Here is a 25,012-nt window from a genome sequence, read left to right as displayed (position 1 = left end):
ATGTACTGTTAGATGACTGAACTCTTTTCCTTGATTCTGTTTAGGTATGTTGTTTGTATCAAACCTAATTTCTCCCAAAGTATTTTGCATATTCATTTTCTGTGTATTTTATAACGGTTTATTGAGATTTAGAGGTGGTAAGCAGACCTGTTGGGGACAGAATTGCAGTGAATGGAGAATATTTTATCTATCAACAGCTATGTAGACACACTTTTCTGTTGTAGAACAAAATCTGATGGAAAAGTGTAGCTCACGATGGAGAAGGTTTTACATGTACCCAGCATCCATCATCACTCAGGTTTGTGTGGACCCATCTACTACTAAAGTCAAGTTTGCATGGGTCCAAACATACCTCGACTGACAATCAGGCCTTAATGTGCCCATCTACCTTTCCCTTCAATTAGATTTGTATGCCCTGACCCTGTCCCCTGTCAATGACCCAAGCTTGCATGAGTTCCATCTCCATCAAACCCTTAGGCTAGTGTAGGCCTCCTGATTTCCCCCCTCCCTCCCTGTAATCAATCAGGCTTGTGTGGGCCCATCACCAAAACCCAAATCAGCCTAGAATGGAGCGCATGCCATAGATGATAAAGGATTGCACCTAAATTCTAAAAACATATTGCAGTCATAAATCTAGGAACCAGAACTGAAAAATATTTCTGAACTCTAACCAATTTTAGATTTGTTATATAAGTTGGTTAATTTTTAGAAAACTTTAAAATACATTAATTACTAGAAATGGACCAGCTCTGGAAAAGCTCTTTTAATGAATGAAAAGAGTGATCATGTGATACATTAGATATTCACTGGTGTATCACATCATAATTTAGTCCATATTGCTGAAGTGCCTCCCCATATGGCGTTGAGCTATGACACTACATGAAGATGGCAAAGAGAAACCATTGCCTTTGTCCTTAGAACTTCAACGAGCAATGAATAAAAATACACAAAAATGGAAAAAGGGTCTCAAAGGTGAACATTCTACAAATATCTCTCTCAAACAAAATTCACATAAACCATTGATGGTATTCTAAGTTCCAAATCAGCCATACCGTCACTGAAATACATTGAGAATTCAACGATTAGTATTAATCTTATTTGTCATGTAGTTTCAAAATATAGTAAATCGGCAGAAAATACTAATCTTGATGGTTTTATCTGCTGAACTTCATGTGGGTAAGCATGAGTTTTTCTCTTGCTACATAAGTAGTGATAACCTATCTTTTCTCTGAAAAAACTGACTTGGAAAATCTCTGCCTTGCCTTAAGTATAAAAGTACACTATGAATGTCTGACCAACTTTGCGGCCAAGGAAACTTTGTAACCCTTAATTAATATTGTAGTTAAGGAAGAATACTCAATAGAACAAATATGTTTACTTAGCAAACTCCAGATGATAATATTTCTATGCTTCAAGCTCTGGATTGCATTGTATGAATGTCTTGTTGAGAAGCTATTTCTGGAGGTAAACTGTAAACTGGTAATCCAACTCATTGGCCAGGTTATCAGATAGTACTCACAAAACTAACCTGATTTCTGTCCCTGTTCTGCAGAGTTTTATTTTGAAAAAAAATCATCCTAAGTCAGACAGATAAGCCAGGTCCTTTCCTCAGCCCCTTCCTTCTAAAGGAGCCTACCTTTCACCAGAAACTGCTTGTTGGCCTTTTATCTAAGGACCAGATGGCCTGCAGATATCTCTGGCCTCAGACCCATCATCTGGGATATATCATCTAATTAATCATAGGTGCAGCTAAACCCACCTTCTTTAAAGGCCCATCCCACTTTGTGACACAGACACAAAGATAATGAACAGAATGTACAATAGTTAATATAAAGGTACAGAACAAAAGAACTTCTATATCTGGGGAAATAATCAACATTACCATGGTGGTGCATTCAGAAGCAATAACCCCTTCTAGTGCCTTACAGTCAAACAAAGTTGGAAGTCCTAATTTGAATGGGCAAAAAAAAGTCAATAAGGGCACCATGGAGTGTTAATATTTTATATGGATGGATGAACACCTTGAGGAAAAAGGAACTTGATAGTGAAACAATTTTATTCAAAAGAATTCCAGCAATTTACTGAACCAGATTAAACATACTCTATTACTTATTTACCATTCCATCTCTAGGGGAAATACAGTAATACAAGTACAGGACCTTACAAAAAGTGCTATTTAGGAGAAAATGAGATTAACTTTATAATCTTGCCTTGTAAACTTTTTACTCAAGGTCTAATGAACTTCATATACTGTTACTGATTGTTCACCTGCTGAATTATTCCTCAATCTTGAAACATATTTTACTTTACTCAAACCTGATCAGATAAAGAAACAATAAAAATAAAATATACCCAGCATGAACCACATAGTTTTCTCTAGGAACTCAAACTCAATTCATAGCAAGAGTGTAAACATTCCAGGAGAGGATGCAAGAGTGACAATTTGAAATCTGTGCAAAGCAATTAGATCCTTTAGTGAACTTGGTTAATCTGGATCTAGAATATATCATTCATCCACAGTAAATACTTTTCAGACAATACATCATTGACCTGTGGAACTCATTGCCACAAGATATCATAGAGGCCAAGAATTTATCAGGATTTAGAGAGGACTGGTCATGTGTAATAATAAGACTATACAGAGCTAAATTAATGATTAAAATAAAGAAGATTTCTACTCAAGATGAAATAAAAAACATTATAGTTTTCTTCTGAAGAAATATAATAATCTGGCCAGATTAAGTAAAAGGGACCACCTGGATCAATTGGTCTTCAGCTGTCAATAAGACTGCGACGATCACAACACGTCCGCCATTCTTCTCGCTTTCTTGCCTTTCTTCTCCATGTTCGTCTGAAAAGTTTAACAAGGTCATCCTCCCATCTTCTTGGAGGCCGACCAGGTGGTCTTTTCTGTTCTCGCGGGTACCACTTAGCAATGATTGCGGTCCACCTATTGCTTGTGAGCCGTGCTGTATGGCCTGCCCATCACATCTTGTTATGTCTGCTTTTCACAACAATATCTTTCACATCACTGCATTCTCTGATCATTTCATTTGGGATGCGATCCAGAAGGGAAATTCCCAACATATCTCGTTCCATTGCCCTTTCAGCTACCAACAGCCACTGTTCATCTCTCTTTTTCAGTGCCCACGTTTCACTGCCATATAGCATGACTGGCAGCACTGTTGAATTGAAGATATTTGTATGTGTGGTCTTGTCGATTTTTCCTTTGAGGACATCCTTGATGGAAAAAATGCACACCATCCTGCCTGAATCCTTCGCGAGAGTTGTCCGTTCAGGTCTTGGCCCATATTAACTTCTTGGCCAAATATATGCACTGTTCCAGTTCTTCGATTTCTTCTCCTGTTACCATTATTTGGGCTTTTCATAAGACATCTGATTGCATGTATTTCGTTTTGCAGAGGTTCATTTTCAGGCCAACCTGACTGCTTTTCTTGTCGAGTCTTCATAGCATGCTCTGCAGTTGGTTGGTGCTTTCGGCAATTAGTACGATGACATCTGCAAATCTGAGATGGGATAATCGTTCTCCATTTATGTTGACACCACTCCTCCAGTTGATCTTGTTCATAACCATTTCGAGGCAGGCGGTGAATAGTTTCGGAGAAATCGTATCTCCTTGCTTTACGCCTTTCTTGATTGGGATGCAGAGGGGAGTTTCAAGGCGAGTAAGGTCTCTTGTACATCCAGTATTCACTTCCTTCAACAAATTGATGTACTGTGTGTTAATGCCCTGTCCTGCAAGTGCCTTTAATATTGCGTTAAACTTGACGCTATCAAAGGCCTTTTCATAGTCGACGAAAGCAATGCACAGCAGGAGTTTGTATTCCCTCACTCTTTCTAGGAGCTGGCTAAGGGTAAATATATGGTCTATCGTGCTGAAATTTCTTCCAAATCCTGCCTGTTCTCTCAGCTCTTGCTCATCCAGACTCTGCGAGAGTCAGTTCATTATCACCTTTGTGAAGAGCTTGTAGATGTGAGAGAGCAGGCATATAGGGCAGTAGTTCTTAAGATTTTCTCAGTCGCCCTTCTTGTGCAGCAAGATGGTATTTGACTCCTTCCAGCAGCTTGATGGTATTTTTCTTCTTCAAGATATCGACTAAATCTTAAAGCAAGGGCCTTCCAAAGTTTTTCGCTTCCTGCAGAAATAATTTCTGATGTTATTCCATCTTTGCCTGGAGCTTTTCCCTTCTTCATCTGGTGTAGTGTGCTTTAGACTTTGCTGACTATTACTGGGGGGACGCATTCTTCTGACTCTTAGAGCATTGGGAGAGGGACATTGATTCTAGATTTGAACAGTTCTGTATAGAAGTCCTTGCAGATCTCCTCCATCCCTGCTCTGTCGATTACTGTCTCTCTGTCCTTGTTCTTCAATGCTGTTATACTCAGTCTATACTGTGTCAATTCCCACTTGCATGTCCTGAGGTTCTTGTGTGATTCAGCTGTTTTGAGGAGCTTTTCTTTCCGGAAGTTCTCAAAGTCATCCTTCAGTTTTCGCCGTATAAGCTTGGACAGAATGGAGTACTCAAGGTTGTCAAGGGACCAAATACAGCAAAACTAGAGACTAGATTTAGGGGAATGAGGAATGCTACTCTGAGTCTAAGGCTGGGGCACAAATAGCCTCCCGATTCAATGGGTACACTATACTAAATACTTCTTTCCCATGATTTTGAGTTGTAGTCAAGGGTGGAATTGACAACCCGCAGTAGTAGCCTCCACCCCAGCACTGCACCCCTAATCCTGACCTGATGAGAACGCAAAGCCCCAGGATGAGGAAGGGGGGCCCTGGAAAGCGAACTTGAGTTGCACTTACTCCACAGCTGTGACTCCTATCTTACAGGGCTGAGCCCAGCTCCCCATTCTGGGCATTGAAACCTGGTGTATGGGATCACAGCATCACTCAGGTTTTTCATTCTTAGTTTCATGATATCTGTGGGTGTCAATGAACCCATGAATCCATTTGAAATCTTCTCCTAGGTTAAGGTATCTGGGACTTTTGAGAATTAAGGGAGGAAAGAACTGACTGCCTTTTCTGGTCCCATTCCATGAGCTCTTTAAGGACTCCGATTTTCATTAGGCACTGATGTAGCTATTGGATTTATATGTAGCCAAAAAAAATGTATCCACAGTCCTAATAAAATCTTGACTGTGTCATTCATGTTTAATTTTATAGACTCTTTTTATCTGGTTAAAAAAATTGGGCCCAATTCTGCTTTCACTTGAAAATAAAGGCTTTGTATAAATGAAATTGAGAACAGAATGTGTTGCTCACTCTACTATTGATTAGCTTAGAACAGAGGTTCTTAAATTGTAGTCCGCGGACCAGTAGTCGTCCGCGAGCTTCATTCAGGTGGTCCACGGATAGTTCCCTCTAAGGTGCGCGCCTGGGTGGCCGCACACAAGAGAATGAAGGGCCACCCACCTTATTAGTAGAGCCGTGCAGGCATGGCTCCACTAATTAGGTGCCTGGACCCTGGAGAAGATGCACATGTAACCGTGTGGTGGTGACCTTGGGGAGAATAGGGGGTTGGTGGGAGGGGGCAGTGGAGTGAGAAGAGGGGGTGGGGGGAATTTGGGATATGCAGGGCTGCAGCAGCCAGAGAAAGAGGCGACTTTCCCCAGGGCTGAACCTGCCAGGGAGAGACCCCTCTCCTTCCCAGCCCCAGCTCAGGGGCTGCTGCAGCAGGGGAGAGAGGGCATATCCATCGCATTAGAAAGGTAAGACTACCGATATTAAAATATGAGTTGTGTGGTTTAATTTGTAGAACAAAAAAACATTAATTATTATTAATGTTTATTTAATATAGAGCTTTTATCCAAAGCGTTTTACAATAGTTAGCTAACGGTACAAACAACATTTGGAAAGATCATTAAGTGGTCCGCCGAGACCCTCACCAATTTTCAAGTGGTCCATGAAAAAAAAAGTTTGAGAACCACTGGCTTAGAATGTTCTGTTTCCCGGGTTAAGTGTCACACTTGTATGATTTTTATCATTGCTTTGCTTTTTAAAAGGTTGCTCTCCCCTTTAGGACCCCAAGCAAAGCCCCCTGAAATCAATGGAAGGACTTCTGGTCATTGGATCAAGCCCATAGTTTTTTGTTTTGCTTTGTTTTCAGCTATGAGTTTGCTGCCAAAGCATCTAATGCTCTGGCCTTTTTACAGAGTTGTCACACAACATCACAGCAGCTTGACGTTATTAATAATGATGTTCACACTACCTTAAACTCAGACCATAGTGTTAAAAGTTAGTTATAATTATTTACTGAGGTAAAACATTGGTGGTGGTGCTGCAGAAATGACAATCCATTACCAGTTGTTCGAGAATTTGTTTCACCTTGAGTCCTAAATACTGCCAAAATGGAGTGGTTAACAGCAGTACCTTACAGACTGAAAGGGCAGTATTGTTATTATCAATATTTAATTTTACTCAGAACGAGCAAATATGGGGGGGGGAAGGCCTCTGATACCCTTTGTTGGTCTGCTTGAGAGCCTGGCAGTTTTGGGGCAGTTGGTATTCATCCCTTGCAAGGAGCAAGGACCTAAAACATATTTCTACAGGTCTATACATACTAATTATATAGCCCTAACTACAACTTGCAGCAGTTTTAACATGGTTAATAATACTGGCTTGAATCAATCCCAAAAGGCATAATATAAACCCTGACATTGTTTGGGGTATAAATAAATCAGTTCTCTGGTAACAAAGCAGCCCATTAATTGTGCCTGCCTCTTCTATCATTCCAGCCATAGACAGTAAACAAAGTACACCCTGTGTGGATTCCTTCCATGTTGCCAATGTAACAAGCTGCTCTAGATCCACTAAAGAAAATAATTACATTAGAAAAATAATCTGCATTTTACATCAGAGAAAGCTTTGACAGAAGCCAGCTAAAGATAATTAATCTTAGAAGACTGAAAAAAAAATTATTATTACAACCACATTTAATACTGTGCTTATAAATGCTTTATTTTAGGGTAAATGCAGTGGAGTATTTTATCTTTTAAATGAAACATCTTCATCCAAGCAGCTGTATCTACATAATTTAAGCTTAAAACTTCATTGTTTGGGATTCATTATTATTTCCTGTATTATTCACTGTAAAAAAAAGTAACACCCCACCCCCACCCCCACGCAACAATGCTGAAATAAAAACAGAACATATATTGCACATATATTGTGCATAGGAAATGGACGAGGCCATGCGGAAGGGCCAGGATCAGGAGGGGAGTGGAAGATTGCATGCAATGAGTACTGGTCACCCACCAGACAGGCCCCCTCCTGGTCCCAACTGTTCAGCATAGCCCTGGCTACTCCGCCTGTGCTGGCTCCAGTCAGCAGGGGAAGCGGATGGGGCTCTGTGCCCTGGGGCTGCAGGGATGGGGCCACACTGAAGGGCTGGTGTCAGGACGGGGCTCTATCTGGCAGGGAAAGTGACCTGGGCTGCATTGAAGGGCTGGGGTTGAGGAGAGCAGAAGGCTGCATCCCATGACTGCCAGCTCTTTTGCCAGACAAAGCCCCCTCCTGACACCAGCAGAGCAGACCTGTCCACTTCCCCTGCCCAGGAGGGGGATCTGACCAGCAGGGGGACCAGTACTCATGAAGTGCAGCTTTCTGCTCCCTGAAGACCACACTGAAGTCTGGTTGGGACTCTGCAAGGGGGCACCCGGTCCCCAAAGAGCCAACATTTGGGTGATAATTCGTAAAACCATGAATACTGGTTTTTTCAAGACCTAGGAATTTTTCAGGAAAAATCAGTAAATACTGAAAATGATGGGCCTTAAGTATCGCCCTTTTCCAGCAAATGCATGGCCCTTTTCCAGCAAAACATTTAAACAGATGCTTAACTTTAAGTAAATGAGTGGTCCTATTGAAGCCATTACGATTCCTTACTTACTTATGCGTGACTGCATGGGAGAACAAATTTCTCTAACACCCTGCTTATGTTCCTCAACTGTTGAAAAAGTGATGTGAAAAGGTATTTCAGTTTCCATGGTCTATTCAGTCCTTAGCTTCTTTACTGAAATTGTTTGTGGTGGAACCAATTAATCCTTTTATAATCTAAGAGTTCTTCATAACAACAGTGCTGTTGCAGGTTATCTACTACAGAATCTTCTCTTAGCTTCTTCTATGAACAGCTAGTTTTATTTTGCTCTGGAAGGAAGAAGTTAAACCATACTGTGCTTTTTATAAATCTTTAAACTTGTGTAATAGATATGGCCTTTTTGAAGTGCATTTTTTCCCATAACCTAGTTCTGCTATTTCATTATTTTAGTGGACTGTTAACTTGCTTCTAACTCGGTCTGCACTGCAAAAAAGGCTTCAAGCTTTGCCAATAGCTTGGGAGTGGCCTCTGAAGTCAATGAAAACTACAGTGGTAACTAGCAAAGAATTTCCAACTCTCCCAGAAGGTTAAGAAGTGTCAGATAGAAGTTGAAAAGATAAAAGAATTAGTTTAGGATTTTGAAGGTTTAGTAGAGGAAAAGTTCTGCTTTTATACAGTTAGAATCATCGTGTCCTATTTAGCCAACTGTGAATAGCAGGGATAAAGTATCGGATATGAAATCCTGCAGTTTTGCCAGAAGTGGCAAAAATCCTGGTTTGAATATAGAGTCCATATGAGCAAAGCAAAGAGAAGTACTTCTGAAAGCTGATAAGCCACACTGATCCCAGATGCAATTCCAATGAAATCACTATATTTACAAACACGTAAATCTGATCCAATGTAAGTGCCTGGCCCCCACTTGTTTCTTAGATTGCTATGTTTGAGAATATTATTTCCAGCAAAATTTGAAGTTCACCTCATTAATTTAGGTCCTCCTGATCCTGCAAATATTTACTCATGGAAATAAGTTGTGTGAGTAGTCCCACTGAAGTCAATACTTCTTCTGTCAGTGAAGTTATATGCATAAGTGCATGAAGGACTGGGGCCTTAGATTCTATACTTGAAATGCAGGGAATAGGACAATCAACACTATATAAATGGATTGTGATAAGAGTAATAGCTTTCATCAACTTCATTGTACCTTCAAAAAGCTATTTTCACAAAAAAGGTTTTGTTTTTTTTTCAACGAAAGAAAAGCTTTGACTGTTTGATATAGCATAAGTTACATAAAAAAACCCAAATAGAGGATATCTGAAATGTCCTTTCTTCCATAAATAGTGCTCCTAGTAATGGGATATGAAGTCAAATATCTGTAGGAGACTGGATAAAATCTGACACAAGTCAACAGGGACTACTATTTATTATCTTCTATTAACAGCTATTCAGTTGTGACATGAAATAGCAGACTCAGTCCTAGTCACTAGTGTATAGACATTACAGCTAATGATCAGCCTCTTGGCCTTCTCCACAGTGAGGCCAAGCAAAGCATAGGCATGGAGACTAAATGTTAAATCATGTAGGTGCTCCCTCCAGACCATCACATACCTAGGCCTAAAATCATAACCCTGAGTTGGAATCTTTAGATCCAAAGCACATGCCTCTACCACTTGAGTTAACAGACCAACAGGTACTAGAAGTGGGCTGCTATCCTCTATATAGATCAGGCCTGAGAGTGGAATGAGTCAGTGGTTTCACAGCTCTTTGCCAGGCAGTAGAAGAATTTTTTATGTCAGGAATACTTGATTCTATTCCAGATTCTGGAGGACAGCATATTCTAGTACTTTAAGACCTTTCTGCTCCTGTTCCCCCCCAACTTGCCCTCTTCTGAACCTGTCCCATCAAACCTGTCCCTCTGCACCTGTCCCTCTGCTCCTGTCCCCTCTTTGTTCCCAGCGACTTCAGCTTGTCCCTGTCTCTCAATTCCATCTGCAAACTTCAAGTTGAGTGCTGAGGTGGCTCACCCCACTAGAACCTCACTCAATCCTAGAAGTGTATTTCATGCCTGCAAATGGAAGCACTTATTCTAATTAGGAACACAATAACTAAAAAAAAAATGTATGATAGTTTCCCATTTTGTCTGTAGAAAAACACAATATTTGTTTAGGAAAGAGTGAGGGAGAAATTAAGAACCCAAGAAAGAGTGTTCATTGAGTACTTACAGGATCAGTGAACTCTGGTAAGCTGGCTTGGTAGGTGAGTGGCCTACAGTCCCGAGTGTTATTCACTAAGACACAAGGGAGAAACATTGGTCCAAGATCATCCCCATCAAGCACATCAACTGTGAGGGTGGTTGTACTTGTTCTTCGTTCATTAAGATTTTGAGCCCGGTCCTGTGGAGGAAAAGGGTATTTCTATAAATATGATTTAGAGAATTTAGAACATGGTCCACACAAAAACATTTTTTAACTTAAAGTTAAGATTGATCATGAACGTATCCTACCAAAACAATCATGAAAAATCTGGGAAATTACTAGTTACAGAAGCATTAACTTTGACGTCACCTCCATGCTCCCTATCTTCACAACCATACAAATCCACATGCTGATTATGAATGCCACAACACCGCATTCTCTTCCAATGTCAAATCTGCTCTCCTCCAAAGTTAAAGAAAATATGAGACAAAAAAGTCATGGGTTCTTTTTTTAAAAAGATTAAATCAAAATCTTCTAATTGTTCATTTAACTCCTTTGGCCCATCTTCAGTGTGTGTGTGAGACAATGACAGTTCTGCCAGTTCTTGCAAATTCATAGTGAATAAAGAGATTTTTGTCTCTCACTGTATGAACCCTTGCTAGGGAACCCAACTAAGACTGCACCCCCTTTGTACTAGGCAGGGAACAAAACACATGGTAAGAGACAATCCTTGCCCTGAAGACCTTCTGATCTATGGCAAAGCACAATGGTGAGCTTGTGACATGAGAACTAGAACTAAGATTCAGCCTCATCTCACATAAGAGCCACCAAACTACTATTAGATAGGGAATAGCATTTAAGCCCTGCTAAGCAGGGCAGGTTCAAACTGGTAACCTAGAGGTAAGGGTCCCCCATCCTACAGATCTACCAGAAGGTTCACCAGATAAATTCCTGGCCCAAAAAACTTGGAACAAAACCTTGGGAGTCTGCAGTATCACTTGTCAAGAGACACATACAGGGAATAAGGGTGCATAGCTTGCTAAGGCCATGCATGGAATAGGGGCTGGTGAAGCAGGGTGAGCAACAGTTTGGAGAATGAGCCGAGGTTATGCAGCAATCATATTTTAGCAAATGTCAGTTGCTGTTTACCCTTGGCTTCCAATGCCATAAAGCAGTTATGAAGACCAATAATCACTTTATTTATTATTTATATAAACAGCCTAAATCAGAGATTAGTCTTGAGTTCTACATAACTAAAGTTTGAGGTGTTACTTCAATCCTATTTTAGCTAGAAGGAGCCAAAAAGAAGGTGAGACAATAGATCTAAATTTCAAAATGGAGTTACTTTTACTGCTTCTTACTCCTAAACTGGTACACAGATTTATTCCTAGCCTTACCTCAAGTCAAATCTTTCCTGTAAGAGTACACAATTTATATTTGATGCTGATATAGATTATTTTCCATACATAACAAAGGGATGTAATCCCTTACGTCTGAAAATCTCAGCACAACTAACTGTATAGTCACTGTATATTTTTGTCATAATCTACACCATGTACTGCCTGAAAACTATATCAAATTCTCTTTTTCACAAAATACTGTGACAGGGTCATGCCAGATGGCTACAAGAGAGTGATAGGAGGCAGATATATTAGCCCCAGGTTAAGTAGGTCCCTTTCACCTGGGTAAGGTAACAGGGAAGGTTCCAGAACAATCAGGAACTTTCTGGAAACAATTAAGGCAGACAGGCTGATTAGAACACCTGCAGCCAATCAAGAAGCTGCTAGAATCAGTTAAGGCAGGCTAATCAGTGCACCTGGGTTTAAAAGGGAGCTCACTTCAGTTTGTGGTGTGTGTGTGAGCAGCTGGGAGCAAGAGGCACTAGGAACTGAGAGTGAGAAGGTGTACTGATGGAGAACTGAGGAGTACAAGCATTATCAGACACCAGGACGAAGGTCCTATAGTGAGGATAAAGAAGGTGTTGGGAGGAGGCCATGGGGAAGTAGCCCAGGGAGTTGTAGCTGTTGCACAGCTGTTCCAGGGGAACTCTAGCCAGCTGCATTCCACAGGGCCCTGGGCTGGAACTCGGAATAGAGGGCGGGCCCGGGTTCCTCCCAAACCTCCTAACTCCTGATCAGACACAGGAGTTGACCTGGACTGTGGGTTCATGAAAACAGCCAAACTGAATCTCTGAGGCAAGCAAATCCTCCAATAAGCACAAGACCCACCAAGGTAGAGGAGGAACTTTGTCACAATACTTATATTGTGTAATTTATTGAGAGTTTATAACTTCCTTACTATTATTTTTAGAGGGTGACTAAATGGGGCATAGCTCCACCAAAACATATTACCCATGCAATAGCTTCTTCCTTTCAGTTTCCCCCACTCCCTTTGAGAAATATTCTTTCGTGTTCCTCAAAAATAACTCCTTGTTATTTCCCTGGTAATATTCAGGTAATATCCAGAGTCTAATCTTGCTTACTTGCTGCTAAATTGAGGACACTTAAACTAGTAGGCCCAAATCCCAAGCACTGAATACACCAACGTACTCTTCAGAAGGACACCTTAGAAAATACTATTACTACTACTAATTCATGATCCCATCTTAATTTGTTACCTTTTCAGCATGATCTTGATTCAGCACATGCTTAAATCTGCCCCTATTCCACAAAGCATTGAGCTACATCAGTGGGTGTTAACCATTTAAAAACATGTTTTTCTGAATAGTGATGGACCTAAGTTTGAGCTAAAGTGCTCTCCTTAATTCATAGATGTTAAGGCCAGAAGGGACCATTATAATCTTCTGGTCTGACCTTCTACATAACACTGGTCATAAGACTTCATCCAGTAATTTCTGCATCAAACCCATAACGTCTGTTTGATCTACAGAATATCTTTTAGAAAGATATCCAGTCTTGATGTAAAGAGTTCACATTATGTAAAATCTACCACAGCCCTAGGTAAATTGTTCCAATGTTTAAAAATATGCATCCTATTTCTAGCCTGAATTTCTCTAGCCTAGCTTGCAACCCACTGGCTCTTGTTATTTTTTTTCTCTGGAAGATTAATGATATGTATAGAATCAGAAATGTTTTCCTTATGTAGGCACTTTTAAATCAAGATTGAGCTTCTTAAATGTATCACCATGACTATGTAGGTATTTCTACATGGCCAGTGAAGGTATGATTGTAGAACATGTGTTAGCTTTAATCTACCTGCAAAGGTGACAATAATAATGCAGATGAGGAGGAATAAGCTTCAGCATAGGCAGGCTACCCCAGCACAAGCACACTGGGGATCCTGTATTTTACTCATATCGCGAGCCTGTGCTGAAGCCCACGCTACCAACTCTGCTACTATTGTTACCTGTACTAGCTAAGCTACGTAAGCTACCCATACGTTAGTATGGGTATGCTGACCTGTCCTACAAATGTCCCTTCACTTGCAGTGTAGACATATCCTATAAGACATGTTTTCCAGACCTTGAATCATATTCTTGTTGCTCTTTCCTGAACCCTTTCCAATTGGTCAGCAACCTTTTTGGAGTGTGAACTCCAGAACTGGACACAATCTTTCAGTAATGGTCTCGCTAATGTTGTACACAGGGGTAATACTGCCTCCCTAATCCTACTTGATATTTCCTTACTTAGGCAACCCGGGATTGAGATTGCCATCTTTGCTACACCACACCATGAGCTCATAGTTAGTGATTGTATAAACATTAACTCTAGGTCCTTTTCATTGCCATTGCATTTCAGGAACCTTCCTCTCACTTTATAAGTATGACTTACATTGCTCATTTCTACATGTAGGACCTGGTGTTCAGCTATATTAAAAACCTGCTGTTCAAATGAGATCACCTTATCAAGTGATTCAGATTGGTTTGTACAACTGACCTGTTCACATAATTATTTACCACACCACCAATATTGGTGTTATCTGCAAATTTTGCCAGAAATGTCTTTTATATTTTCTTTCAGATCATTGATAAAGATACTGAATTGCCAAGAACAGATCCCTGCAGTATCCCACTAGAAATACCCCTTATGAATTATGATTCCCCATTTACAAGTACTTTTGAGTTCTATCAGTTAATCAATTTTTATCCCTGTAATATGGGCTACAGTGATTTTGTGTAGTGCAATTATTTTTAATCAAAATGTCCTGTTATGTTTTTTTTTAAATCATAGTGTGATATGCCTTACAGAAATTAAGTATTATATCAACACAGATACCTTTATCAACCAAACTTGTAATCTCGTCAAATTGGGGGCCATGCCATCTTTTTTAGTTTATTATACAGAATATTTTGTAATTGATGCTACATCTTGATTAAAAACAGAATTAAGCAAAAATATATTAACTGGAGAAAATCCTAGTGAAAACTTGCAAAACTTTCCTTTTGTTTCAAATGACTATGATATTCTTCTGTCTTAAAATGATGACTAATTTTGCTGTACATTGTTGAACAGAAACAGCTTCTGTGCTTCACCCCAGGAGTAGTTGCATTTCAATTGAGGATGATATGGTGCCTTTTTAACACAGCAATTTAAGTACTTTTTGATCCTCTAGAATGAAAAGCATTAGACTGGATAAATTAGATACTTGGTCTGATCTTCACCTAACACTCCACTTTCTCTTTCAAGATAATATGCATAAATAATGAAATAGTAACAGGAGTAGGAACTTCTACTTGGTCTCCCTACTCCCAGGTGAGAGCTCTAACCACTAGACTATAAAATTATCCTCACTTTCTCTGGCCCAATGACTATTTATTATACAAAGTGGAACAACTTCAATAGACACAAAGACCTACCCCTACTATCTATAGTGTGGTGGTAAGAGTACTTACCTGGGGGAGGAAGGCATGCATTGAATTCCCTGCTCCAGAAAGGGAATTTGAATTCAGTCTTCCACAGCCCCAGAGAAGATGCTAACCACTGGGATATTAGGCATAAGAGGAGCACCACAACCACTACTCCTCTGACCATTTTGTTAATGGCACCTAAGTCCCCTTGTGAATCCAGCCTGAAAGAAAATGTGGCTAAAAAAATTCTGCAAATGTGTGAATAGTTTTGAGTTGATGAAAACTGCATTTTTTGGTAAATAAACTATTCTCTGAGATCACTTCTACAACACCTGAGCACTCAAAACTTCATTGAAATCAATTCCCATTTGATTACAGTACCAGATTTGAGTATGCAGTGATTGAAATAATGGGTATTCTGGCCTAAACATGCAACCTTTACTCACTCAAGTAGTTCTCATTCATATAAGTAGCTTTATTATGGAAATTGTATGGGATGGGTCACTATGATACTAATCCTCCAAAGATTTACACTTGTGCTTAACTTGAAGCACATGAATAATCCTGCTGAATTCAATAAAACTAATAGGACTTACAGTTAAGTATGCAAGCCTTTGCAGATTCAGGGCTTATATTTGTAGCAGTGACCAGAGTTCAAAAAAAGATGTCACTCACCAAAGTCCAGGAGTTCCTAAATTGTGGTACATCTATCACTAGTTGTATGTGAATTTGATGTTTCATCCATTCACTTCACATTTTTAAAATTATTTAGTATGTGAACCAATAAACATTGGGAGCCAACACTCTAAGTTTACATACAGGAGAGCCAACCTTCTTCCTCTCCCATCCCAACTGTTTCACTGCCTTCTCCACTGAATCACAGAATCCCATGGCATTTAGAACTCAGATAGAAGGGACGGCAGACAGGAAGTATCAATGCCCAAAGAAGAACTAGTTACTGTTAAGCAGAGGTGAAAGTAAGCCGGTCTGGTTCGGTATGGTGTACCGGCAAGAGCCAGTATGCCATGCTGGACCGGACTGGCTTCCCCAAACTGGCGATTTAAAAGGCCCGGGGCTCCCTGCAGCAGCCAGAGCCCCAGGCCCTTTAAATTGCCTCCCGAGCCCCACTGTCAGAGCCCTGGGGTAGCAGCGGCGGGCTCCGGTGGTGATTTAAAAGGCCCGGGGCTCCGGCTGCTGCAGGGAGCCCCAGGCCCTTTAAATCACCACTGGCGCCCTGCTGCTGCTACCCCGGGGCTCCGGCAGCAGGGCTTGGGCAGAGATTTAAAGGGCCCGGGGCTCCGCTGCAGTAGCGGCAGCTGGAGCCCCGGGCCCTTTAGATTGCCTCTGAGTCCCGGGGCTCCCAGCCGCCTCTGCAGCTGGTAGTTCCAGGGGTGTTTTAAAGGGCCTGGGTATTTAAAGGTTGAGGCCACGCCCCCCCTGCTCAGGACTCTGGAGTACCGGTAAGTGCTTTCAGTTACTTTCACCCCTGATGGTAAGTAACCTTTCTTTTTTGTTTGGGAGACTTTATGCATTCTCATTTCTGAGAGACCAGTGAGCAGTGTTACTTAGGTGGAAGATGGGTGAAAAGTTCTTCGTGAATCGGACTTCTTCTAGGAGTCAGACACCTGTTCTGGTTCCAAAAAGAAGCTGGAGAGACCCCCAAAATTTGCCTCAGATGGCACCAAGGGCTGCCCAAACCACTCCCCAGAATGGGATGAATCCGGATAGGAGCCTAGGAGAGTGATCTGACCTGGAATAGAGTCAGGAAGGCAGAGGCCAGGACTGTTGCTGGGGGCCTAGTGTCCATACATGAAAAGATAGATGGGGTTCAAGGAATTCTTAGTAGGGAAATATTTTCAGAGGTTAGTGCCTGCATTTTCAATGCAGGCAACAGAAGACACTGCACTGGTGAGTGTAGCACTAAGAGCTCCTGCCCTGAGCCACGTGAAGACAGAGTGGTGCTTCATCCAATTTTTGTTTTTTGAAGTTTTAAGTGGTGGGGTGCTTGGACTTTTCCTTCCATTTGGAAAGAAGAGTTTTTGGACACGTGAGCCAGTGCTGTGTCAGTGCTGGGTTCCAGAGGTACGGTTGATGCCATGGTAGTCAAGGAGAAGCCCAGGGGTTCAGGTAGGAATAGATATCAATTTACTTGGTCCTGGAAAGCCAGTTAAAGATGGCTTAGGTATTAGAACAGGGGTAGGCAAACTACGGCCCATGGGCAGGATCCGGCCTGTCAGGGATTTGGAACCAGCCCCCCAGGATTTCCCCCCCCACCATGGTGCCATGGGCCGCGTGCCACTCCCGGAATTGGCCAGCACCACGTCCCTGTGGCCCCTGGGGAAGGGGGGCAGTAGACTCCACGCGCTGCCTTCTCCTGCAGGCACCGCCCCCCGCAGCTCCCATTGGCCGGGAACGGGGAACTGCGGCCAGTGGGAGCTTTGGGGGAGGTACCTACAGGCGAGGCTAGCGCATGGAGCCCTCTGCCCCCTTTCCCCCAGGAGCCGCAGGGACATGGTGCCTGCTGCTTCCAGGAGCAGTGCGGGGCCGGGCAGGTAGGCAGGCAGCCTGCCTGAGCCCTGCTGCACGCTGCTGCCATCCCAGAGCTGCTTCAGGTAAGTGGTGCTGGGCCCGAGCCCGTATCCCAAACCCCTCCTGCACCCCGCACCCTAACCCCCGCCACACCCCTCCTGCACCCAGCCCCCCTGCTTTAAGCCCCCTGCTGCACCCCTCCTACACCTCAACCCCCTACCACACCCCGCACCCTCCTGCAGCCCAACCCCCTGCCCTGAGTCCCCTCGTACAGCCCGCACCCCTCCTGTGCCCCAACCCCTTGTTCTGAGCCCCTTCCTGCACACTGCACCCCCTCCCACACCCCGCACTCCCTCCCGCACCCCAACCCCCAGCCCTACATTCATGGCCCTGCATGCAATTTCCCCACCCAGATGTGGCCCTCAGGCCAAAAAGTTTGCCCACCGCTGCATTAGAGCTTTAATAGGTGCCATAGGTGCTGAGGGACTGTGGGAGATAGAAGAGTCCCTGGTGTTAGGTAGAGGAGTCTGGGGCTTTAACGCTTGGTAGAGGCCAAGGCTAATGCTGAAAAGCTAATGCCATTCAAAATCTGGATGAACCTGAAGTCTGAGCTTCTAGTACCAGTGAGTCCAGGGTGTGAAAGCCCTGCACATCACACACTGTGTGGGAGAGTGTTGCTTGCATATGGATACTAGGCAGCAAATATGTGTCTCCAATTTTGTAACCGAAACAGAGCATGATGTGCATTTCCTGGTACTGGTGTGACCCTGGATGGATCTGAAGAAATCTGGGAAAGTTAAAATGGAACTGAGGCACTTGGAGTAGAGGTGCTGTATTGCTTTATATATTGTAAGGCATCTGATATAAGAAGCCATGCAAAGGCATTCATGCACCCCCTCCCCAAAAGGGATACTGCTTTGACCAGGGAATCTACATGATCACTGCCAGGAGATGCAATCCCACAAGTGGGAACGCACAAAAGTCCCCAGTTTCCCTTTTGTATTCTCATATAATAATAAATAATAATAATCAATACTAGCAGCAACTATTTTACTTTTATGTAGCACTTTTCACCCAAAATGATCAATTTAATTCCATATATTCTATTCCAAATATATTACTTTAAGAGCATGCTATTTACATTGCAAAGTCCAACACTTGAAAGCTAAGAAATGCCAGATTTATAGTTGCCCATGCAACCTTAATTCAGCTCCCCTGTGCATCCATCCTGTGCACTGAAGGGGGCAGATGGGCAGTAGAAATAACAGTATGTAATTAAAGACAGTATCACAATGCATACGCACAATGAGAGCGGAGGCAACGATAACGCTACCATTTCCTAACTTTTTTCATAGTTAACTTTGCAACCTAAAATAACATTATTTTAACCTATTTTTGTATGTAACTTGCCTTTTTCTTCATTATTAAAAACGACTAGAAAAAGCAAATACCATTCTGTGCAGCTATAACAACCCCTCCATCACATATGATCAGCAGGGTTTGAACTCTGACCCTTCAGCAATACAGTAGAGATTACTCAGCAATACAGTACAGATTACTACCACTTAGGCTATATAACTAACTATCAGGTAGCAGCAGCAATGGAAGTTTGTTATCCCCCAGCACGGATGGACTGTTGGGACCAGATCCTGTGGCTTGTCAGTGATGGAGGAGCCCCACCCAGTCAAGCTCGCTCTCTCTTTCCAGCTCAGGAGCCGAGAGGAGCTCTTATCCCATCTAGTGTCCCTAAAGTGGAAGAATGAGCCACCAAAACTAGATGTTGGGGAGAGCCAGCCCTGGCTCTCTTTCTTCCCCAAACTTGTTGCATGAGTTCCAGCCCTAGGTGAAGTCCCCAGAGGTGAGGTGGGGATGGGCCATTGAGACACAGTGTTGGATTTGGGAGAGGGGAAGCCCAGTCTGGTTTCTGTCCCATGTGGTGCTCCCAGAAAAGAACAAAGGTCACTGTGGTCCTCTTTGCAAATTCTGAGGTCTAAAATTTGTTTTAATCTGGATTAATACAAAAAGCCTGAGATATTTATTAAAGAAGAGGGTGAATTTTCAAGTGGATTCTTTCCTTTCTTTGGCACAACATTGAACAAGGCAGTACAAATGCAAATAGATATTTTGAGGAGCAAACGCTTCTAAGGTTATTTGAGAGCATCCTGTTCAACCACTACACCATTTGTGTGGAATTTATAACTGCTGCATAGGAATGGAATAGAATCCGTTCATCCACTTATTATAAATACAAATTTTATTGTAAAAAGAACAGGAAAAATAACTTTCATTGTCTTCCAAGACACCTAAAGTCTTCTCCCAATGACAGCTATATTAGATACAGTTTAAATGTCACTTTTATTCTCAGCATGCATTATCCACTGCTAGTCATGCTGTAAAAAACACTTAACACAAATACAGTGTGAATTGAAAGAAAAATTGCCTCGTTTTAGAAGGCTGCATTTCAAAGCTCAGGGATACAGTTAAACTGTATCCATTAAACTAATTTCAGATCACATTAGTATAGCTAGATATGTCAGAAAAAACTCTGACACTAGAATGTACTTTTCTACATGCACTATACTTAAAATATACAATCTATTCCTCATGCCAAAAGAATGTCTTATTTCACAACATGAATATCTTTGTTCTAACCAGCAATATGCCAAACTGTGTTAAAAGATGATAAGGACTAAAGAGATATTAGGCAACATCTCAACACTGGTGACTTAAGAAAAAGAGCATGTAGAAAAGACTTCTTCACACCCTATCCCCTGCTCCTGAAGAATTGATGACAGAAATAACCATTTTGGAATCCATACTTACATTTGCTTGAACAATAACAAAATAACGTGTCTTTTCTTCATAATTTAGTCTCTCCCGTAAAACTACTGCTCCAGACAAAGTGAGAGGAATGTCAAAGGTCCTGTTGGATGTCTGCAAAAGACAAAACAAAAAAAAATAAGAATTCATATGCTGTATTTTAATGTTAACTAATGCAGACGGCTTACAATGGATAGATATATTGTATGGTAATCAAGGATCTATTAGGGTAGTGTTCTGATTAATTTGTCTGATCAGTTCTTTGTACATTTTTATTTGATAAAGTGCGTTTCATATAAAACCCATAATAAAGATTCTGTAGGTAACTTAGCACCACAATCTTTTTCATGTATTATTACTTCCATTCATAAAATGTCATGGGCTACTTGTTAGCAGAGACTTGGGAGCACTAGTCTTTCTTATATTTCCTTTTCAGAGTATTGTATCATTGTTGGACACTGCAGATAGGAGAGTTCAAAACAACTTTTTCTGTTTATCAAAACATATTCATGTTCTTTGATTTCTTCCTGTTGTCCTTTCCTATATTCAAGGAAGATCTCCTGCTGCTGAGAAAGTACTTTCAAGTATCAGAATCTTAAAAAAAACACACACACAAAAAAAAAAACGTAGCCTCATTGACTTTAAGGACAATCATGATCACCTACTCTGACCTTCTTCACATCACAGGACACAGAATCTTACCCATCCACTCCTGTAATAGACCCATAATTTTGGCAGAGTTACTGAAGTCCTCAGATCATGATTTAAAGACTTCAAGTTTAAGAGAATTCACCATTTACTCTAGTTTACATCAGCAAGTGACCCATGCCACAGAGGAAGGAGAAAAACTACCCTCCCCTGCATTTTCCAATTTTGTGGGGAGATGAAAAAAGTTAAAAAAGAAGAAGGGTAAAGTAGAGACTCCCATTTAGACCTCAGTTCAGCAACATATTTAAGCACATGCTTAAATCCAACTGGGTCTTTTTGCTGGATAGAGATGGAGTTATTTATATGATTAAAGTTAAGCAGTGCCTTACTTATTTTGCATCTTATTGAATCAAAGGTGAAATTCTATTTCCACTATATTTCCACTTACTTAAATAGACCGATTTCATTTTACAGTACTGAAACTACCATGTTGCATAAGACTAAAACTGATTTTCTTTGACAGCCCATTTTGAAAGAAGATAATCTAGAAGTTGAAACACAGAATTTAGAGACAGTTGATCAAGACCATGTTCTCAGTTCTGTCAACGACTGTCTCTGTAACATTCAACAATTTCCATCCCACCATCAACCTCAGCCTGGACCAGTCCACACAATAGATCCACTTCCTGGACACTATGGTGCTAATAAGTGATGGTCACATAAACACCACACTATACCGGAAACCTACTGACTGCTATTCCTACCTACATGCCTCCAGCTTTCACCCTGACCACACCACACGATTCATTGTCTACAGCCAAACTCTACAATACAACCGCATTTGCTCCAACCCCTCAGACAGAGACAAACAACTACAAGGTCTCTATCAAGCATTCTTAAAACTACAATACCCACCTGCTGAAGTGAAGAAACAGATTGACAGAGCCAGAAGAGTACCCAGAAGTTAACTACTATAGGACAGGCCCAACAAAGAAAACAACAGAACGCCACTAGCTGTCACCTTCAGTCCCCAACTAAAACCTCTCCAACACATCATCAAGGATCTACAACCTATCCTGAAGGACGACCCATCGCTCTCACAGATCTTGGGAGCCAGGTCAGTCCTTGCTTACAGACAGCCCCCCAACCTGAAGCAAACACTCACCAGCAACCACACACCACACAACAAAAACACTAATCCAGGAACCTATCCTTGCAACAAAGCCCGTTGCCAACTGTGTCCACATATCTATTCAGGGGACACCATCATAGGCCTAATAACATCAGCCACACTATCAGAGGCTCATTCACCTGCACATCTACCAATGTGATATATGCCGTCATCTGCCAGCAATGCCCCTCTGCCATGTACATTGGTCAAACTGAACAGTCTCTACGTAACAGAATAAATGGTCACAAATCAGATGCCAAGAATTATAACATTCGAAAACCAGTTGGAGAACACTTCAATCTCTCTGGTCACTTGATTACAGACCTAAAAGTGGCAATTCTTCAACAAAAAGACTTCAGAAACAGACTCCAACAAGAGACTGCTGAATTGGAATTAATTTGCAAACTGGACACAATTAACTTAGGCTTGAATAGAGACTGGGAGTGGATGGGTCATTACACAAAGTAAAACTATTTCCCCATGTTTATTTCCCCCCACTGTTCCTCAGATGTTCTTGTCAACTGCTGGAAACGGCCAACCTTGATTATCACTACAAAAGGTTTTCTTCTCCCCCCCGCCCCCGCTCTCCTGCTGGTAATAGCTCATCTTAAGTGATCACTCTCCTTACAGTGTGTATGGTAACACCCATTGTTTCATGTTCTCTATGTATCTAAATCTCCCCACTGTATTTTCCACTGAATGCATCCGATGAAGTGAGCTGTAGCTCACAGAAGCTTATGCTCAAGTAAATTTGTTAGTCTCTAAGGTGCCACAAGTACTCCTTTTCTTTTTGCGAATACAGACTAACACGGCTGCTACTCTGAAATCTGTAACATTAAGAATCTTTTTGTGCCTCGGTTTTCCCATCTGTAAAATTGAGATATTTATTTAATTTACAGGTAAGTTGTGGAGATAATGTTTATAAAATATTTTAAGATCCATCAGTGAAAGGCTTTGTAGAAGAACAAAATATTTTCTTTCCTTAAACAGACTATTATGGCAAGCTTTTTTCCCTAATGATGAATAATTCAGAGTTGAAAATGTTTGTTTAAATTGTGACAGATTTTTCAGTACACAAGTGGTCCATATTACAAGTGGGCCATGTTACCAATAGCAGTTGTTTGCTGTTCTGTTTACTTTTATTTGACAGTTATGTCTTTTTGGACAAAAAATAAGCACAGTCAGCATTGGAGAGACACACTGAAAAAAATCTACTGAAATGCAAACATTTCATATGGAAGCAGAAGAAAAACTAAAGTAGAGCTAGTGAGATAGCAAGAGCAAAGGAGAATAATTTAAAATATCCCTCAAGGCAAGAAGAACTTTAAAATGGTAAAACTGTCATAGAAAGTTAAAATTTAGTCTTACCAACCTCAGCAGTGTCTTTTCAGATTGAAGGCAGGTGTAGATTTTGAGTGAGAGAAGCTTTTTTTTTTTTTTGCTTCAGGTGTTTCAGTGTAAAAAAAAATCCACTTTAGGTTAAAAACTATCATGGCTATGTGTTCTCTACCCAGCACTAAGAAATAGGCTACTGGGTTTTCATAATACGTACTCTAATATAAACCTAAAACTACAGCATTTAAAAAAACAACAATACAAAGCAATCACATTGCTGTATGACACCACGTTGTGAATGATTGCTTTAGCATTTAATGCATTTCATAATAATGCAATGATGCTTGTGCAGTAATGTGCCATAATGCAATGCTGCGTTTATTTTAAACAAATAAAATATTAATTGACAAAACAAAGATTCTGAATGGCAAATATTAGAAGCCATGGGAAAAAAAAAGTAACCCAGACAGAGTTCCTGGAGACCCATTCATATTCATGCACACTTAAAAAAAAGTCACACAAATTTAGCCAAAATGTAATACTAATAGAGTGATGCAATGTCATGGGAGGACTCGTGGGAGGCAGTAGAGGTGTTGGGTTATAGGTGGTTTGGGGCATGATGGTTTTCTTACTGGTGAGGTGTGCATCTCTGTGTTGAGGAGTAAAAGGTATGCCATGTCAGATGCCTTAATTTATCACTTTCTTGCTTTTGTGTTAGGTACATTATGTATAGAGGAACCTTAACTCAGATACAACATAGAGTTTTGTGCACTAATATATGAAAAACATTTTAGTTAAATGAGTTTTGGTAAAATATTTTCTGTGAATTGACCGAGCACAGGAGGGGAGATGTGGACTGATTTCATGTATGGATCTCTATTCAGAAAACATGAGATGGGCCTATAGTTCTGCCATAGATGGGTGAGGTCCCGCTACCATTTGCTGCTGTGGAATGGAATGTTGTAAGGATGAAGTAGTATGGGAGACCAATCAGAGTAGGGGTTGGGGGTGGGACGAGTGCAGAGAGATGAAAGGGTTGGATCAGGAGTGCGAATGTGCATGCAGAGTGCAATAGGGAAAAAACCACCAGATTCTTAGTCGGTGTAAATCAGTATCACTCCATTGTAGTAAATGGATCTACAACATTTTACACCAGATGATGATATGGCCCCAATGTAAGAGACTGTTTAGGGGAATGTTCAGCAGTTGTGAGGATGGGCAGGCTGCCAGGTTGAACTGGCATCAGCCATTGGTGATAATGGGAGTGGGAAAGGGAGAAACCTGATGTGGCTGATGGAGTTAGGAGGAGAGGGGACAGGAGTTCTGAAAAGTCTGGGAGGTAGTTGCCAGTCAGAATGGAGGCTGGGAGGGGAACAAATAGAAGTACAAAGGGAGTTGACAGGCAAGTGCAAATGTATTGATTATGAAGTAGATTATACAGGGTGAGAACCAATTTAAACATAGTACTGCTTGAATGAGGGGGTAGCTGGTGTTTATTGGCATAGCTCCACTAATGGACCAGTAATACACAGATGGGTGAGAGTTGTACAGCACCTAGGTAAATGGGTCAGAACCAAGAAGGGACTGGTGGCTGGTGGGTTGGAATGGGATATTAAACAGCTAAAAGGGACAGGGAGTCCAATCACGAGTTAGGAAGGGTTCAAGGCTA

General features: G+C 41.3%; 1 protein-coding gene across 7 annotated transcripts in view; it reads right to left on the bottom strand.

The window, feature by feature from the left end:
* Positions 1 to 25,012, bottom strand: part of PCDH15 (protocadherin related 15) — a 1,356,473-nt gene that overhangs the window by 434,971 nt on the left and 896,490 nt on the right. For all 7 annotated transcript variants that reach the window (XM_048859211.2, XM_075130916.1, XM_048859220.2 and 4 more), the window contains 2 exons: positions 20,193 to 20,303; positions 10,061 to 10,231 (listed from right to left, as the gene is read on the bottom strand). In XM_048859211.2, the coding sequence (XP_048715168.2) occupies positions 10,061 to 10,231; positions 20,193 to 20,303 (282 nt within the window). The remainder of the gene's footprint in view (positions 1 to 10,060; positions 10,232 to 20,192; positions 20,304 to 25,012) is intronic.

This window comes from Caretta caretta, chromosome 7 (assembly GCF_965140235.1).
Source record: "Caretta caretta isolate rCarCar2 chromosome 7, rCarCar1.hap1, whole genome shotgun sequence".
Classification (NCBI taxonomy): domain Eukaryota; kingdom Metazoa; phylum Chordata; order Testudines; family Cheloniidae; genus Caretta; species Caretta caretta.
Note: the sequence above shows the minus strand (reverse complement) of the source record. Positions and strands in the feature narration are given on the sequence as shown.